At 35.7% G+C, this 19,257-nt stretch overlaps 1 protein-coding gene and 1 non-coding gene across 3 annotated transcripts in view; one reads left to right on the top strand and one right to left on the bottom strand.

The window, feature by feature from the left end:
- The window catches only part of VWA8 (von Willebrand factor A domain containing 8), a 395,340-nt gene that overhangs the window by 330,996 nt on the left and 45,087 nt on the right, over positions 1 to 19,257 (bottom strand). For both annotated transcript variants that reach the window (XM_050766153.1, XM_050766152.1), the window contains exon 5: positions 1,530 to 1,697. In XM_050766153.1, coding sequence (XP_050622110.1) covers positions 1,530 to 1,697 — 168 coding nt within the window. The remainder of the gene's footprint in view (positions 1 to 1,529; positions 1,698 to 19,257) is intronic.
- Positions 16,387 to 16,493, top strand: LOC126940937 (U6 spliceosomal RNA). Its single transcript, XR_007720995.1, has one exon. It is a non-coding gene; the product is annotated as a U6 spliceosomal RNA (small nuclear RNA).

Here is a 19,257-nt window from a genome sequence, read left to right on the forward strand (position 1 = left end):
TTGTAATTAGAAAGCATCTAAAGAGAAAACGTTCTGCATAACAGCCTTTTAAAAAATAAATTAAAAAGCTTTCATTTTGGTAAATTAACAATATGAATAAATGAATTTAACTTTTTCTACTTGATTAAATCCTTGATTATCTCCTTCTGATTATATCAGAATGAGATGCTCCATGAATAGATCCAGAGGAAAATGACTGTACTTCACAAGAAAGCATCATCTAGAAACTCCCACAAATAATAAAGAAACAGACTGCTTCTGGCCCTGCCAGCCGCGCAGCATCAGTGCAATCAAACCCTCTGGCATTGACATTCATTATTTAGGGCCTGGTGTGTTCTGGGCTCATATTAGCACCCTGGGAGCAAGATCAAGAAGTATGAGACACAGATCCTGCTCCTGATCAATTTGCAACCAACCTGGGGTAGTAAGGTAGCACATATGTACAGAACAGGTATGAGAGAGACTCTAGGTCCTAGAATGTACAGGCAGAGCAGTCAGTCATAGAAGGCTGGGTTAACCACACAGAGATCCAGCGTGGTACCGCTTGAGCTGGATGAACAAGGGCTAAATGTCTTCTTGTCATTTGTGACATTACATGAACCCATCTCCCAAGTCTTTGAAGAGTCCCCACATTCCCCAGTTGTTGTACTCTTTATATGTATGTTTATCACAGCATTTAATCATTCCATGGTACTTATTCATTCATTCAACAAATAGTTATTGAGCAACTACCATGTGCCAGGCATTGATCTAGGAACTTGAGATAATACCAGTTACAAAAATTCCTGCCCTTGTGAAACTTATATTCTAGTAGAGGGAAGCAGACAACAAAGGGTGCTGTACTGCATTGTAAAAACTTTGAATTTTACTCTGAGTGGAACAAGAAGCCATCAAGGTTAGAGCATAGGAATGCCCCCAAATGGATGCATTGTTAAGGCGATCACTGACTGCTGTGTTGAGAAGTGTCAGGAAGGAAGGACGGAAGCAGGGAGTACAGTTAGGAGGCTCCTACAGCAACCCCAGCATGTGATGCTGGTGGCTTGGGTCATCAGAATAGGATATCCTTTAAATATTTTATTCATTTCTGTCAATACCTACTGGACCTTGAGCTTCCTGAAGCTAAGAACTGGACTTTCTTTAGCTTTGTATCTGGTGACTAGCACTATCTAGAAGTCATTAGCCTTTTAATAAATAGTTGTTATGAGAAAGAAAGAAGGGGGAAAAAACGAGATGGGAAAAGAGGAAGAAAGAGAAGAAGAAAAAATAGGAAAAAAAAATAAAAAAGGAAAAGAGAATAGTTATTAGACTAACCAGAAAAAAAAGACAGTAAAAATCTGGGAGGTCTTTTGACAAGGTCTACAAACAGAAGAGCATTGTAAAACTGTAAACTCATGACTTCAGCAATTTACCCAAGATAAGGGTCATCCAAACATCTGTCCTGATTCCAAGAGGGCCATGTCCTATACAATAAAATGGCACTGCCCACAGCTTGACAGAAAAGACAAAACAGTGGGATTTTCTTCTCTTACTTGGAGAAGTTTGTCGTAACGCTCAGCAGACATCAGGAAGCGTCCATCTTCAAGCTGCATCTCTCTGTTTTCCAGCAAGTTGTTCAAAACAGGCAAAACATTCCTCTCTGCCTTTTCCAGACCTTCCAAAATGAGGGTTCTGCCTTCTGTGGCTGCACGAACTGCACACTATTTCCAAGAAACATAAAAGCAAAATGAGAATACTGAAGTTGCAGAGCTGGGCCTAACATTACTTGTAAAGCAAATTTAAATTGCAGTTCTTGTTATAGGGACCAGAAATCAATAAAGCTGAGTTCCAGATCTTGTTTTGCTTTTTCTGCCTCTATGATATTAGGAAAGTGATTTTACCTCTTTGGGCCTGTTTATTCATTTTTTAAAAAAAGATATTGAAAAAGAGGATCTCTGAAGTTCGTTTTAGCCTTAACATTTTAGATTATATACCCAATGAAATAAAAAACTAACAGCTATCTATGAACAAAGAACATAATTAAACAAGGGCACAGATTCCACAACTGGAAAAGAAAAATGAATATAGTTATCTGTCCTACCTATCCCACAAGCTTCTTGTGAGGATCAAAAAGCTAGGTGAGAAGGCTTGGAGACTGTAACATTTGTAAACATAAGTCATCATCAAAATAGAGGTTTAGTGTGATGCTCGATGCTGACAACATTACACGCTTAGAAACAGAAAAAGAGTCAGATTTTACATTGGCCAATAGCAGACTGACTTAGGTCTTCCAATAAATTTTAAGAAAATCAGTAATGGAGAAAAGTAGGAAATAAAGTAAACTGTAATTTAAAAATTACTATAGATATGAAAAAAATATTTTCCTTAAACTATAGGTCCTTAATAACATAGAAAACAACTTTTCGTCAAAATCCTTCATGTTCTGCTAAAAAAGGAAAACCTCAGCCATGTTTCTTCTGCACATTCAACCACAGAGGATTAATGGTGCTAAATTTATATTGTTATTCGCCTCCTTAAAAATCGCCTTCACTAGTCTCCATGGCACTGCATTGTCCTAGGAAAACTGTTTTGTCTTCTCTGCCTGTCCATTAAATGTGGGTGATACCCAGAATTACATCCTTAACACACAGCTCTTCTTACCCTATTAGGACCTCCCTGAAAATCTTACTCAATCACATAGTTCCAACTACCACCTTTATGCTAATGACCCCCCAGAATCTTGGGGTTCTGACACTCCCCTAAGTTTCAGAACCATGTAGTCTCATTAGTACCTCATATGGGGTCCCTCAGACATCATAAGCACCTCAGGTCCCTTGTACAGCACTAAAAATATCCATTTGCTCCAAACCTGCTTCTCTTCTTTATTTTCTATCTGAGGTGTGAGCACCATTGACCCATGCCAGAGCCCTCGATGTTTCTTGAACTTATCCCTTTCTACCCCTTCCCTAGTTCAGGCTCTCCTTACCTCTCAGATTGCCTCCCAATAGTCCAAGCTCCTTAATTTGGCATATTAGCCTATCACAATGCGGCATCTACCTATCTCTCCAACACCATCTCCTGACATTAGTTGCCTCACATGTGGTATTTCTGTGACAATAAACTGGCTATCTCCTTCTACACATGTACACACCATACTGCTTTACCGGACAAATCTCTGTGTCTTGACCTATACTGACTCCTCACTTAAAATTTAATTTTCCCTATAGTAATTATCCAAAAAAAGATCTAAATGTTTGATGAGGGGAAAACATATCTCTATTTTTTTAAGACTTAATATCCAAATAAATTTCTGCAGTAGCAATGTACTGATTTTCCAAGTGTAGAAAAGAGGCATTGCTTAATCAAGCTTGCATACTATCCTATTTTAATAAACTGTTGAATTTTGCACTGTATAGTAGAGCTTAGTTTATTTCAAGTATCTATATAATGCTGTAAAATGATAAACTTCATGGAAGCTATATTAGACTCAAGAGAATCATCCATTTCAAGAATAAGATCATTTCATGAATAATCCTTCAAATACATCACTACTGCAATATTTTAATTCTCCTCTACCAGAGTAGCCATCTTGTTCTAGAAGATTTAAAAAAAAAAAAAAAAAGCATAGGTAGAAGTGACTTAGTAGTTCCTAAAGAACAAAAAAAAAAAAATCTCATTTTTGCTAGCTGTATAAAGGACAAAGCCATAGAAATAGTTTCTGGGATATTAAAAGTCAAAATATTGGCCGGGCTCGGTGGCTCACACCTGTAATCTCAGCATTTTGGAAGGCTGAGGAGGGTGGATCACAAGGTCAGGAGTTCAAGACCAGCCTGGCCAACACGGTGAAACCTCATCTCTACTAAGATTACAAAAATTAGCTGGCTGTGGTGGCAGGCACCTGTAATCCTAGCTACGTGGGAGGCTGAGGCAGGAGAATCACTGGAACCCAGGAGACAGAGGTTGCAATGAGCCAAGATCAACCCCCTTCACTCCAGCCTGGGCGACAAAGCAAGAATACAAACAACTTCTTATAAAAATTCATGTTTCAGTTAAGGTTTCCATTAAGCTTTTGTTCACAATAATATATTTACTTCAAGAAAGCATAGCTCAGAACAAAAAAGAAATTGTTATCATAACCTAAGGTAATATTATTTTTAAAAATCTAAAACTTTTAGCAATCTTACTTACAAGACAGACTAAATACTGTATTTGACTTTTTAAAAACTCCATAGGGATGAAAACACACATTCTTTGAGGTAAAACTAGAAATATACAGTTCAAAATGTAATGGTTCACCACCTATGGGCCACAAAAAGCAAAGTCTTGACAACACAGGACAACAACAAACACTGCAGTTCCACTTTCATTCACCTCAGGTATACTGTGGTCTGCTGTCAACTGAAACTCTTCAAAGGAATTCAAAATAAGCTATGTAGACAGATCAAAAACAGAAGCCAAATACACAAGGTTTTCTTTCCATCTACTCCAATGGCAATACTATGACCACAAAGTTGAAAAAGTAGGGATAGATGGAAAAAAGATAACACCATTTGATGATCTCTTGAAAATCTGGTCAATGCTGCAACTTTTCTCCACAATCAGATGCATACAGATGTAGGTATAGAGCAGAGACCTCAATTTAAGAATCTCTACTACTAAAGAATGATAGAAATAGAAAATCATCAATTTCACAAACACCATAGTAATAACTGTTGTAGTCAAGAATCCAAAATGGATGATAAATTAGTGGGTAAGTGTATGATGAGAAACAGGACATTTGTATATACTCAAAGTATCTCCTTACAAAATATTTTAAAATGACAAAGTGAAAAATAATACAACACTGCAGAAACCTAGCAGATACCACCTTAATTAACCAAGTGATCAAAGTCGATGTGACCAGTAATGAGCTATATCAATCTCACATACCAGACTTCTAATATGATACCCTGAGATGGGCACAACATCACTTTTATATTAATCTTGCTAGAAATGCATCATTTCAATCAAATCATAAGGAAACATCAGACAAACCTAAACTGAGCAACATTTTGCAAAATAATTGGCCATGAGGAGGAAAAAGGAGATGCCTGTTGCAGGGACTTGGTTGGGGACAGTGTGGGAGATAGCAGTCTTTTTTTTTTTTAATGATTAAAAAACTTGAGCATGTTTAAATGATGATGAAGAGGAGCTAGTAGAGGAGTACAAAAAAGAGAAAGTATAATTATTGAAGTAAAACTAAAAGAGTTGCTACTAGATGTTGAAGATAGTTTGGTCTATTTACTGAGCGGGAACATGGTAGGGCCTACAAGTTTATAACTGATATATATCAGGCGCTTCCAAGTATACTATTTAATTTAACCCTATGACAGTCCTCTGAGGTACACAATATTTTACCCAATTTACTGGAAGAGAGGTTATATAATTTGAAAATTGCATGGCTAAAATTTTAGCCTGTCCGTAAATTGAGAGAAGACGAGTAGATGAAGAACTAAAAAAAGTCAGTAAATAATCACAACTAGAGGTTATTAGTAATCTCAGAGAGTCTGGTTTTACTAGGCATAGGAATTTGCTGTATTATCTATGTAGAGAAACAAAACAAAACACACACAAAACATTTCTACACACACAAAATACTCAGTTCAACATAGAGCATACATGGTCATACAGCAGTGCAATCGACCTCAAAGTCTTCTAGAGATAACTACAATCACATTTCCCCAAATCAACATTGTTTTTCAAATCCTCATCAACTCAGTGAAATCTCTAGAACCAAGCAGAAATGAAACTAACCACCTGCCTAAAAATATCTGAAAAGAGAGGTAGTTAACAGAAAAGGTTCATTAGCCTTTTAAATCAACCTAACCCACTAATTGTGCTGTTATCCTCATGTGACTTAATTAAGAATTGTGAAACTTCCTGTTTGCTAAATTGTTTTCAAGATATAACACACCTCAGTTTAAGCCTCTCTATTCATTTGTTTTACCTGCAAATTTACTTTTTTTTTTTTTAAGTTTTTCTTACAAAAACGTTTACGAAAGCTCTTTCTTTCTTTCTCCTAAAAAATCTTAATGTAAGAAAAACCAATTAGGCAAAGATGACAGTGGCTTCTAAATGTCTCTAACTTCCCCTTGATAATCCATTAGACAAACTGCCAGGAAAATTCTGTAAAAGAAGAGCAATTAGGGGTGAGTTTAATTTAGGAATAGAAAGAACCATGACTAGATAGACAAATCAATAAAACAGAATTTAAGAAGGTATGCTAGTCTCTCTAGAAATGTACTGTATGAACAAGAAACTCCTGTAACTAAAAGAGGTCAGAGAGATTTGAAATAACCCTCTTGCACTGTTGGAAAAAAAATTTTTTTTGCTATTACTACATGTATTACCTTTTCCATGTAAGGAAACTAGCTAATAAAAATGATTAAACATTTTAAAATATAAGAAAAGTACACTTCAAATTAGTAGAAATTAGGAATTTGGAAAAGAAATTCAAATGAATTTAAACATTTAATGATAAAAGTAAAATCATGTAATTACTGAAAAAACATATAAGTGACTTTTTGAAAATAATCTTGAATTGAGGAAAATCTTTCCAATAACTCAAAGGCAGATACCATTAAGAAAAAGATTAATAGATATGACTACATTCAAATTTGTCCATACAGCAAAAAATATCTCAAACTAAAAGACTGAAAACTTGGAATAAATGTTTGTAATGTATACAATAAAGACCACATAAATATCTTTAGTATAAATTGAATTTTTATAGATTATTTTAAAAATTAATACCCTTATAAAATGCAAATTAGCACCACAAAAATATATATTCAACTTCACTGGTTATTAGAGAGCTAAAAGTAAAACGTGATATTTTTAGACTTTCAAATTGGCAAGGGTTAAAAAAGAATGATAATATCCAGTGTCAGTAAGGTTAAGATGAAACCAGAACTCTCATTCGTGGTTGGTCGGAGTACAAAAATCAGCTTATGGAGAGTAATTTAGAAAGATAAACAAAAATGTAAATGGCTATGTTATTAATCCAGAAATTCTACTTCAAGAAATGTATCTAAAGGAAATGATAAGATTAGTGTACAATGATGTGTATTATCCAGTGATCAAAACACTGTTTTACAATTACAAATGAACCAAAAAACCTCAAATGCCAATCTGTGGAGGAATGGCAAAAAAATTGTAGTAATTTAATATGATGGACTTCTACACAGATATTAAAAAGAATGATATAGCTCCATCTTTAACTGTGAAAAGGTCCACAATATGTTTTTTACTCAAAAAGCTGTAACTCCCTTTCCAGGACTAAGGGAATAAGGAAAGAGAATAAGAGGACTATCCCATTTCTTGCCCGATTTCTGAAACCCAAATAAAATATGAGTCTGCTGTTAAGAGCACTGTTGTAAAAAGTACTTAATTTATAAGCCTATGGGATGAGTTGAGGAAGACAATGAAAATATCCTAGAGATGGGACATTTTCTCCTCCCATTAGCTCTACTACAATCTAGATTAATCTGTGATGAGACATAAGCAGAGGCTACCACAAATTCACATTGTTCAACTTCAGCTCAACCCTCATTACTATTCAAACATTATTTCCTTCATTTCTTGTAAGTTATTGCCAAGCCAAGCCTCCAATTTCTTTCTTCACCTCTTTCAAATGACCCTGCCCAGTACTTTACTATGACTAAAGTCACATGAATTGAGATTCTACGACTCTCCTCCACTTCATTTCATAGTCCCTCTGTGTCTGCATCTTTCTACTGTACTATGACTTCTATCTTTGACAAAGTATCACTCCTCCCACACCTCCAGGACTAGCCCTTTCTACTTTAAGCTTAGCAGCATCCCCTCCCACATCCTCCAAAACTTTCTTCCATCAACTATATCACTTCCTACTTGTATTTCCAAATCACTTCTCTTCCGCAAACATCTCCATACTTTCAGAAAAGCTACAGTGCCAATACCTCTTAATAGTCTTTCTTTATCCTTTCCTTATCTTCAAGCCTCTTTAAAAAAAAAATGCACATACTCACTGCCTCTAATAAACTTCCACTGTTCTTATTTTACCGAAACTACTCACTTGAAAGTACCAATAATTCAACTGCCCAAAATTATGGCTTTTTCTTGATCTTCATGTTCTTCTTTTCTTTGAGTCTCTTCCCTTGATCTTCTCATGTACTTTATCTTCAATTAACATTATCATGCTGATTCTCCCCCATCCTTCCTTAGCCCTTCCTGCCTCCTATTCTCTAAAATGTAAGCACTTCTCAAGGTGCTGTCCTTAACCTTTTCCCATCCTCTCTTCTCACTTGTTATTTCATTGGCAAAGATCTAACCTATTCTCACAAATCCTCATTCTTTCATTAAGTACCCACTATATGGCAGGGGCTGTTATATGCTATGTTAATTACAACAGCAGCAAAACTTTTTTATTTTCTTTATTTCATTATTGTTGAGGAACATACTGTGTGGACTAACATGTCTCTGAGCTCCATAGGCATCTCTAATGCCTCTTTAATCTCTTCATATAGATGTTCAAACTCAACATGCTTAATGAAATCAAACTCAGCAACTTCTTCTCTAAACCAAATCCTCTTCCTGATGTCTACTTCAACTGAAGTTTCATTCATTCTCCCTTCAACCTAGGGTTTATTACGGGGTGTGTGTGTGTGTGTGCGCGCGCATGTGTGTGTGTGTGTGTGTGTGTGTTTGAGACAGAGTCTGGCTGTGTCCCCCAGATGGGAGCGCAGTAGCATGATCTCGGCTCACTGTATCCTCCACCTCGGAGGTTCAAGCAATTCTCCTGCCTCAGCCTCCCAAGTAGCTGGGATTATAGGCATGAGCCATCATACCTGGCTACTTTTTGTATTTTTAGTAGAGATGGGGTTGCACCATGTTGGCCAGGCTGGTTTTGAACTCCTGACCTCATGTGATCAGCCCACCTCAGCCTCCCAAAGAGTTTATTTTTTCTGGTTCCTCACACAGTATGTGTGACCTCTAAATATGTTACGCATCCATCATCTCACCAACTTTCCATTTCCACTGCAACCACCACCACTGAGAGCCTTCATTAACTCCCTGCTTTTCTACCTAAAGAGCTAATTGAGCCAGGCACCATTACTCAATATTTTTAGTCTTCAGTTGTCCTCCAGATAATGACATTTTACTGGCAGGAAAACATAGACTGAATCAAGCCATTTGTAAAGTCTCTTTGAGCAATAAGTTTCATGATTGTTTGACTTACCTCAACTTTATTAAGAATATTTTTTAAATCAAAATGAAAAATGTGATTTTGAGAGCAAAGTCACCACCAGAATATATCCTCCCCTGGAGCCCAACAGCCCCTGCATCTCCACATCCCTGGGGCTTTGCCAACATCCAACCACATCCACTCAAGAAGTCTGTAGCATCATAACACCAGATGTACCCACCAGTGTAGCCATGACCTCAGCACCTGAGCCCACACAGAGCCTTGTACCCTGGGAAACAGGCAATCTAGCACAGCAAGGAGGCTGCCCCAGGACAAACAGAGCTAATGCACGTGCTTCCCAGAGCCTAAGAGCCACCCACCTCAGACCTGCTGCCACCACCAGTAACTCCACTAGCTCCAGCAGTGGGAAGAAATTCTTCCAAACTCATTTTATGAGGCCAGCATTTGATACCAAAATTGGACAAAAGCACACAAATAAAGAAAACAACAGGCCAATATTCCGGATAAACAAAGGTGCAAAAATCCCGAACAAAATACTAGCAAACCAAATCCAACAGTACACCAAAAATATAACACACCACGATCAGGTGGGGTTTATCCCGGAGAGGCAAGGATGATTCAAAATCACAAATCAATAAATCTGATACATTACATCAACAGAATAAAGGACAAAAACCACATGGCCATCTCAATAGATGCAGAAAAAGCATTTGATAAAGCACAAATAAGAAAGGCAAAAATAGACAAATGCAGTTATATCAAACGAAAAGGCTTCTGCACAGAAAAGGAAACAAATCAACGGAGTGAAGAGAAAACCTGTAGAATGGGAGAAACTATTTTCAAATGAGCCATTCAGCAACAAATGGATAAAGAGACAAATACTGAGAATATACAAGGAGCTCAAACAACTCAATGGCAAAAAAAAAAAAGATAAGATTTAAAAATGGGCAAAGGATCTGAACAGACATTTCTCAAAAGAAGACATACAAATGGCCAGTAAGTAAATGCTCAACGTCACTAATCACCAGAGAAATGCAATGAAAACCACAATGAGACCTTTCTCACCCCAGTTAGAATGGCTATTGTGAAAAAGACAAAAAGTAACAGATGTCGATGAGGATGTGGAGAAAAGAGAAGTTTTACACACTGTTGATGGAATATAAATTAGTACAGCCATTATAAAAAACAATATGGAGGTTCTTCAAAAGTTTAAAAGTGGAGCTATCATATGATCCTGCAATATATGGACTGAATACATGTATTAAAGTATCACTCTATATCCCGTGAAAATGGACTATTGTCAACTAAAAAGAAAAATTAATAAATGAAAAAATGAAAAATCTTCCCAATCTTTTTTCTTATTAATTCAATATAAATTATTTATTAATTTTACACACTATCTAAATGGCAACAAGAATGGATGTTTTACAGTGCAACTGAATCCAAAGGCAAGAATATTATAAGGGGACTGCAAATGGGTAAGGATAGTATAATTTTTAGAAAACAAATTAATAGACAAAAATGAATTGCCCAAGATTTTAAAATCTTCTCCCTATATGCCCTTTGGTTACATAGTTGTAGACCCAGAACATATGAAAATTAAACTTTAAAAATATAAGAATACTAGCCAAAAGGAGAAAATCTTGAGAAGATGCTCTTTGGTAACAAAATTTGAAACGCTCAATTTTCAGAACTAATACTAGTTACTATTTCAGTATCACTTTGCTTCCTGATTCTTCCTTAAAACAGCCTGTAAAATCATTAAAATACTTAATCAGTACTATCAAAATGTACTATCAAACTTTATAAATATGACTACACTTGTAAAGAATAAAGTTTAAAAATAAGCAGCTTCAGCTTATTTGTTCTATTCATAGAACAAATGGCAAGTCCATTAAGTAATATAGCAACAACGTACTGCGCCATTCCATATATCTCAGACTCAACTGGAGAGAAAAAAGTAAATGTTACAAGTTTTCTGCCCAATAGAGGCTCAAGCATCTTAACCTCCTTACATCAATACCCACTTTGCCTCATTTGCATAGCATGTAAGTGTAGGGGTACAACCTCAAAGTATTCTTGTTCTCTCATACCTATGTTTCATCTCCCCCATGGATTCTTAGCTCTACAATGGATGAGAACCCTGTATTTTATGGCATACTGGTACAAAACTGGCTCACAGCAGGCTATTAGCATTTATGGAATAAACATGCAACCACTCAGTTAAAAGATGCTGTTATATAAGGTTAGGAAGAATTTTTGTAGGAAGCATGATAGTTATCTATGCCTACACTTGTTATGAAAACAGAATAGAACAAGTTTAACTATCAGCATGAGAGATTTAGGCTAGATAACTGGAAGATTTTTCTATACAGGTTGTAACATAAAATAATTGTAGTATAATTTGTTTTGAAATCTTTTTTAAAAAGAAGCAATACACGTATTTTTTTAAATGTGGAATGACTAGTTGTAATCATTCCTCAAAGTAGAAATTAGACCAACCACAAGGAGCTCTTCTTGTCCTTCAAGCTACAGAACTTCCAGAGACCTAATTTTCTCAAACAGAATTCAGAAAAAAATGCAGCGAGATCCTTCTGGCCCAGCCATCTCACATCACAGCCTTAACCACTCAACACATGGACATGAAAGATTTCAAGATAAAAGTAGGTGTGTGACCTAAAATCAAAAAGTATCGAAGTCCCTGTTCTAGATTTGCTTCTGATTTGATATAAGACCTTAGGCAAACAATTAATCTGGATATCTGTGTCCTCATTTACTAAATAAGAATATCCTCAAGGGGTACTATACAGTGTACCAGTTTAAGAGTCAAAGCAGTGCTGAAAAAAAAAAATTTAAAGTAACTGAACCTAATAAAACATAAAATATTATTAATGTAGACATTAAATAAAAATAGAGTCCATAAAGCTTCAAATTTACTCAAAATAGCTACAGTGTAAAAGTACTAAGGAAGCTAAAGAAAAATTTTTTAAATTACATTTCAAGTTCTTCATTTTAACATATCAGAATAGAATCGGATTGATTTTTGGTTGCTCTACCATTTACTTATAATGGGTGACTTAGATTACTCACTGAGCCTCCATTTCTGTCTAAAACTAGGCTCATTTTGGTGCTTATCTCGCAGACTGTGTTGCAGATTAAATCAGATAACTTCGGGCACACAATAAACCTTCAAAAACAATTAGTTGCTGTTACTGTTATGAATACGATCATTATTGTCACTGTCATCATGATCATCATCACTTTTTTTTTTTTTACAGAGTCTCACTTTGTTACCCAGGCTGGATTGCAATGACTCAATCATAGCTCATTGTAACTTTGGACTCCCGGCCTCAAGTGATCCACCCACCTGACGTCCTCAAGTGTTAGAATTACAGGCATGAGCCACTGCACTCAGCTCGTCATCACTTTTGTAGGGAAGTAGTATAATATGGTAAAAGAACCGGAGCTTTGTAATTGGACAGAGTCTGGTTCAAATTTTACCTCTGCTATTTATCAGTTGTACAACCATCACCTTCTAAGCCCCTGTTACTTAATCTGTAAGATGGAAGAGTCACCTTCCTCCTAAGGATGTTCTGAGAATTAAATGCAATAATACGAAGCACCTAGCACAACGTAGGTCTCCCAATAAAAGTTTCCTTTTCATCTCTCTTTTTTTTTTCAAAGCCAATTACATGCATCTGTCAAACAGTTAACATTATATAAGTAGGCTGGCTGCAGTGGCTGACGCCTGTAATCCCAACACATTGGGAGGCCGAGGTAGGCAGATCACCTGAGGTCAGTTCGAAACCAGCCTGGCCAACATGGCAAAAGTACATGAAAAAGTACAAAAATTACCCAAACGTGGTGGTGCGCACCTGTAGTCCCAGCTACTTGGGAGGCTGAGATATGAGAATTGCTTGTACCCGGGAGGCAGAGGTTGCAGTGAGCCGAGATCATGCCACTGCACTCCAGCCTGGGTGACAGAACAAGACTCCATCTCAAAAAAAAAAACGTAGAAAAGAGTTGTTCTGGGTACGACAGCAACATAACAAGGAGCAAAGACTTGAGTTCTAACACAGAGGCCACAGTAAACAGAGAGATCTTCCCTGATTGTCCAAGTGCAAATTAGTATGTATTTCTAAATAATGATGTGGTTATTTGTACTAGTGAAAAGTGAGAAAGAACCTGAATGGCCAATAATATAAAAAGGCAGAAAAAATAGGAGTGTTAAATAAATAACAGCATACCTATCTGATGAAATATTGTACAGACACTAAAAATCATATCTCTGAGGAATATCTAATGTTACAAGGAGACGCTCCTGATAAAAATGTCAGGTTTTAAAAAAACACTATAAACTTTATATACATGGTATACCATTTTTGTAAAAATTATACATTATACATTATAAACAGATATGCACGTAGACAGAAAGAAATACAGAAAATATTCATACTGCCGGTCTTTAAGAGGAATACAGCAAGTAATTTTTCAATTCTTTCCTATGCTTTTTAGCATTTACTCTATTATGCTATCCTTCTTCACTGTTTGGTTTCCCCAACTAAAACATAAGCTCTATAACAACAGAGATCTTTGGGGTTTTTTTGTTCACTGCATCTGGACAGTGCCTTGCACATATCAATCATTCAAGACATATTTGTTAATAAATACAAACACATATATGCATTTATATCTATCAAATGAGCATTTATGACTTGCATAATCAGAAAAAAAAAACTTTACTTTGAAAACAATACAATTCCCTGTTACATATTATTATTAACCTAATTCTGGCCTTCAAAGGTAGCAGTTCAGTTTAACCTCTTGCTTTATCATCAACCATCCTTGTCCTGTGTGAGAATTAGTGAAGAGCTCAATGGCCATGACCAACAACTCAAGATTTGGGAGTTTCCAGCTCATACGTCAATTCGTAACAACTTGGATATCAGTCATAGGTGCATACAATGTGAACGATACTGAAAATCTCAAACTTTCTCCCAATACCCACCAGAGAGCCACAGGTATTTTTTCACCTATATTGGGTCACCTAGGTTACAGGGATCACCTAACAGTGAATAAAAATACTGTCCGTCCCTTCAGCCCAAACATCAAATTCAATGGTTAAGAATATTAAATAAATAAAAAGGAATTTTTAAACAAAATAAATGTAAAGGCCTTTCAGTATAACAAATATATGTCTAGCTGGTAGTCAACTGGCAAGTTCATCTATCTAGAATTCAAATGGAAATTATCCATCGTGACGACTCAAAATAGATGTCAAAAAGGCAAATATCCATAGAAAAGCCACCTGGTGTTTTTATGAATAAATTAAGACCAGAGCCTATTTATTCTTAGTTTAGTTAAAATTGTAATAAGGCTGATTATCCAAAGACGAAATCTACCATCAATACATATGTCACTTATGTTCCAGACAGTTTTTAGGTGCCTGAGATGAGCAAGATAGCTATATTCTAGCAGGGGAGGAGAGAAAACAAACATGGGAGCAGGGAAACAGTTAAGTTCAGAGAGTGCTAAGTGCTCTGGAGATTATATCATGTACGATGACAGCCTGGTGCAGCATGGTATATTTGGAAAAGGGGTAGGCATGGACAGTGGCTACTTTAGCTAAGAAATTTATAAACTGAATTACAAGGAGGCAAGAATATAAAGTAAAAAGAGAAATTCACACCAAGCAGAGGAAACACCAAGTACAAAAGAAGGCAACTGCAGCTGCAGCCTGTAAGGCAAGGAGTAAAAGGAAAGGTGGTAGACAAAATTCAATCCTACAGAATGACGTAGGTCATATTACAGGGTTTGGGTCTTATGCTGGGTGTAATAGGACATTACTGCATGGCTTTAAGCAGCAAGGAACTGATAGGCTCTGATTATGAACAGCACAGTAAGGAACACTAACTGCAAGAAAATAAGATAAAATAAAAATACGAAAATCAGATAAAACCTCAAAAAGTCATCTGAAGCAATTTAAAGAAAGGACTAACATTCCTGTACCTCAATCACAGGCCCCAAAGCTATCAGTGGGATTAGAGCACAGTAAATAACTGATGCTCATCAGAATGAGTAGGATTCACCAACAAAACCTAAGAGTACAAAATGCTGCCATGATAAGACACTTAAAATATTTTATAAACTTTATAAACTGTAAAATATATATCATCTAAAAATACTCTTTTTAGAATGGCCAAAGGACTGTATAATTTCTGAAAGTTTCATCTAAATAATTTACTATAATGGTCCAACAAATAAATCTTTAGATAATCAAATTTAGTTTCCTAAAACAATTCAATTTCTAAAAAGCTAAAGTGTTAAGCTCTCCTTAAAATAATAAACACATTTAAAGATCCATGTTCTCTTCCTTACTATTTGCCAGTTATAAAATTCATTTTAAAAATATATTTTTAAATCCATACTCTACCAAACAAAGCCAGTTCTTTCACCATCATTTAAATATATTCCTACCTCCTCACCTCTACTTAGGCCATTGTTTCAACTTCTAATCCTTTACCCCGCTCCTCACTATTCCAACTCAAATCCCATCCCTCACTCTTATCTTCTCTGAGTATGGAAAATCAGGCAAATTTTTTAAAACCTTGTCAGTTGGGGGTGGTGTGGGGTTTACAGCACTCTTATGTGTAACTACCACGGGAGCAGAAATGTAAGCAATCAAAAGTTGTATGCTTTAAAAAAATCCTGAATTTTAAATTTTATTATTTGTATTAACTGCAGTATTCCAGGTTTACTGTTTAGTAGCCTAAATCTTCACATAAGGTTTAAATGTATTAAAAATTTAGGGATTACGAGACCATATATTTTAGAAAATGAACCCAATATGAAATTTAAAAAATTAAACACCCTTAATCAAATAATTCTATCCACTATTCCAAACTGCTTACAAAGAAATTCAGTGGAAATTATCCTGTGAATTAATATCTACCCTTTCTAAAAGATAACCAACTGGAAAAAGAAATTAGGACTTTCCTGTTACCTTTCTTACCACGTGAAAAATGCAGATTGTTTATTCTAAAAATAAATATAAGCTTTTGAATATATTTTTATAATATGGATATTATGTGAATCACTAGGTTTGGAATAAATACCATTAAATGGAGAGTCAAAGTCAACACGATAGAAATATAAATCCAAATTCATATTTCAAAAGGCACTTAGTGCTTGCTTCGACAGCACATATACTAAAACTGGAATGATACAAAGAAGATTAGCATGACCCCTGCTGAAGGATGACACGCAAATTCATAAAGCATTCAATTTTTTTAAGGAACTTCTTCACAAAGAAAACACAGCAGGGGTCTTAAAAATGTTTAAAATGATGAATACAAGAACCTCTTGGCTACAAGAGAGAATTTTCCATTACAAAACTGGAACGTTAGATACAAAATTATTAGTAATGGTTGTTACCTATTACCATTTACGGGTAATGTACATGAGCACAAACAGCTTTTTTTAAATTAGAATTTAAAATTCCCATTTCCTCACTCCTTCCACCTTTTCTTTTTTTTTTAATACGTATTTTATTATTATTATTATACTTTTAAGTTCTAGCGTACATGTGCACAGTGTGCAGGTTTGTTACATATGTATACATGTGCCATGTTGGTGTGCTGCACACATTAACTCTTCATTTACATTAGGTATATCTCCTAATGCTATCCCTCCCCGCTCCCCCCACCCCACGACAGGCCCCAGTGTGTGATGTTCCCCACCCTGTGCCCAAGTGTTCTCATTGTTCAATTCCCATTTATGAGTGAGAACATGCAGTGTTTGGTTTTCTATCCTTACAATAGTTTGCTCAGAATGATGGTTTCTAGCTGCATCCATGTCCCTGCAAAGGACATGAACTCTTCCTTTTTTATGAAGGCATAGTATTCCATGGTGTATATGTGCAACATTTTCTCAATCCAGTCTATCATTGATGGACATTTGGGTTGGTTCCAAGTCTTTGCTATTGTGAATAGTGCTGCAATAAACATACGTGTGCATGTGTCTTTATAGCAGCATGATTTATAATCCTTTGGGTATATGCCCAGTAATGGGATCACTGGGTCAAAAGGTATTTCTAGTTCTAGATCCTTGATGAATCGCCACACTGTCTTCCACAATGGTTGAACTAGTTTACAGTCCCACCAACACTGTAAAAGCGTTCCTATTTCTCCACATCCTCTCCAGCACCTGTTGTTTCCTGACTTTTTAATGATCACCATTCTAACTGCTGTGAGATGGTATCTCATTGTGGTTTTAATTTACATTTCTCTGATGGCCAGTGATGATGAGCATTTTTTCGTGTGTCTGTTGGCTGCATAAATGTCTTCTTTTGAGAAGTGTGTGTTCATATCCTTCGCCCACTTTTTGATGGGGTTGTTTGATTTTTTTCTTGTAAATTTGTTTAAGTTCTTTGTAGATTCTGGATATTAGCCCTTTGTCAGATGGGCAGATTGTAAAAATTTTTCCCCATTCTATAGGTTACCTGTTCACTCTGATGGTAGTTTCTTTTGCTGTGCAGACGCTCTTTAGTTTAATTAGATCCAATTTATCAATTTTGGCTTCTGTTGCCATTGCTTTTGGTGTTTTAGTCATGAAGTCCTTCCCCATGCCTATGTCCTGAATGGTGTTGCCTAGGTTTTCTTCTAGGGTTTTCACGGTTTTAGGTCTAACATTTAAGTCTTTAATCCATCTTGAATTAATTTTTGTATAAGGTGTAAGGAAGGGATCCAGTTTCAGCTTTCTACATATGGCTAGCCAGTTTTCCCAGCAACATTTATTAAATAGGGAATCCTTTCTCCATTTCTTGTTTTTGTCAGATTTGTCAAAAATCAGATGGTTGTAGATGTCTGGTATTATTTCCAAGGGCTCTATTTGCACAAACAGTTCTTTAAAAATTCCCTGATAAAATTATACTATAGAATTATATCTGATAATTCTATTCTTTGTTTTAAAATTTGACTATAATTTAAAATTTTTACTTCACATTTTAATATAAGAACTTTGAATCTAAAAGACAAACACAAAAACAGCTATCTATACTACTGTGCAATAAAGAAACTAAATCATCTTCCCTCCCCAACCTTTTAATCTGGAACCATTCCTTGCCTGTTTTAACTTTTAGGACACTGAACATTTTTCAGGAGTCCAGGTCGTTGTCTTACAGAATATCACACATTCTAGATCAGTCTGATTGCTAATGTTAAACATTTTTAGTAAGAGTACTACACTGGTAATGCTGTAGTACTCTTAGTAAACCTGTTGTAGTACTCTTACCCTGCAGAGGTAAACCCTCATTGAATCACATCAGCATTCACATCATGTAAGCTCCTCCCACTATTGATAATTCTGTTGTATGAGTTGGTTAATGGAGCAAATGCCAGATCTCATCATTGTAAAGGTACATTATTTTTTCCCATTTGTAATCAGAAGTAATCTATGAAGTGAACCTTTGGCATTATGTAAACAAAATGGGTTCCTTTAAAATTTGTTTATGTGCTTTGTCTGAGAAGGATTACTTCTTAATCATAGGAAATCTGAACTTCTCAGACATTCCCACTAGACGATGCTAAATTTTTTCAAAGGCCATCATTTAAGGTAGCGTCTGCCAAATCTCTCCATTTTAAGTGCATTTTTTTCTTTTGTAATTAATAAGCAACACATGAGGCCATGTGAATATCCTGTTCCTCAAAAACTTTCCACTCAGTGTTTTTTCACAATTACAGTCTTTTAATTATAACGTAATTGTGTGCCCATGCTAAAGCTTCAAATTTAAAGAACTACGAAAGTCTCTTCCTTATCCTACTCCAGACTCCAACTCACACTTTTGTAACATACTTTATGTACACTCTGTTAACCACTCCTTGTGCATCCTTCTGGAAGTTTTCAATGTATAAACAAACATATATGTATTTCTTGTCTTCTTACCACAAATGGGATCACAGTACATATATTGTCTTATAACTTTATTTTTTTTTGCTTAATATATCCTGGACGTCTTTCCTATCAGTAGGTATACATTCGTCTCATTCTTTTTAATA

This window comes from Macaca thibetana, chromosome 17 (genome assembly GCF_024542745.1).
Source record: "Macaca thibetana thibetana isolate TM-01 chromosome 17, ASM2454274v1, whole genome shotgun sequence".
NCBI lineage: Eukaryota > Metazoa > Chordata > Mammalia > Primates > Cercopithecidae > Macaca > Macaca thibetana.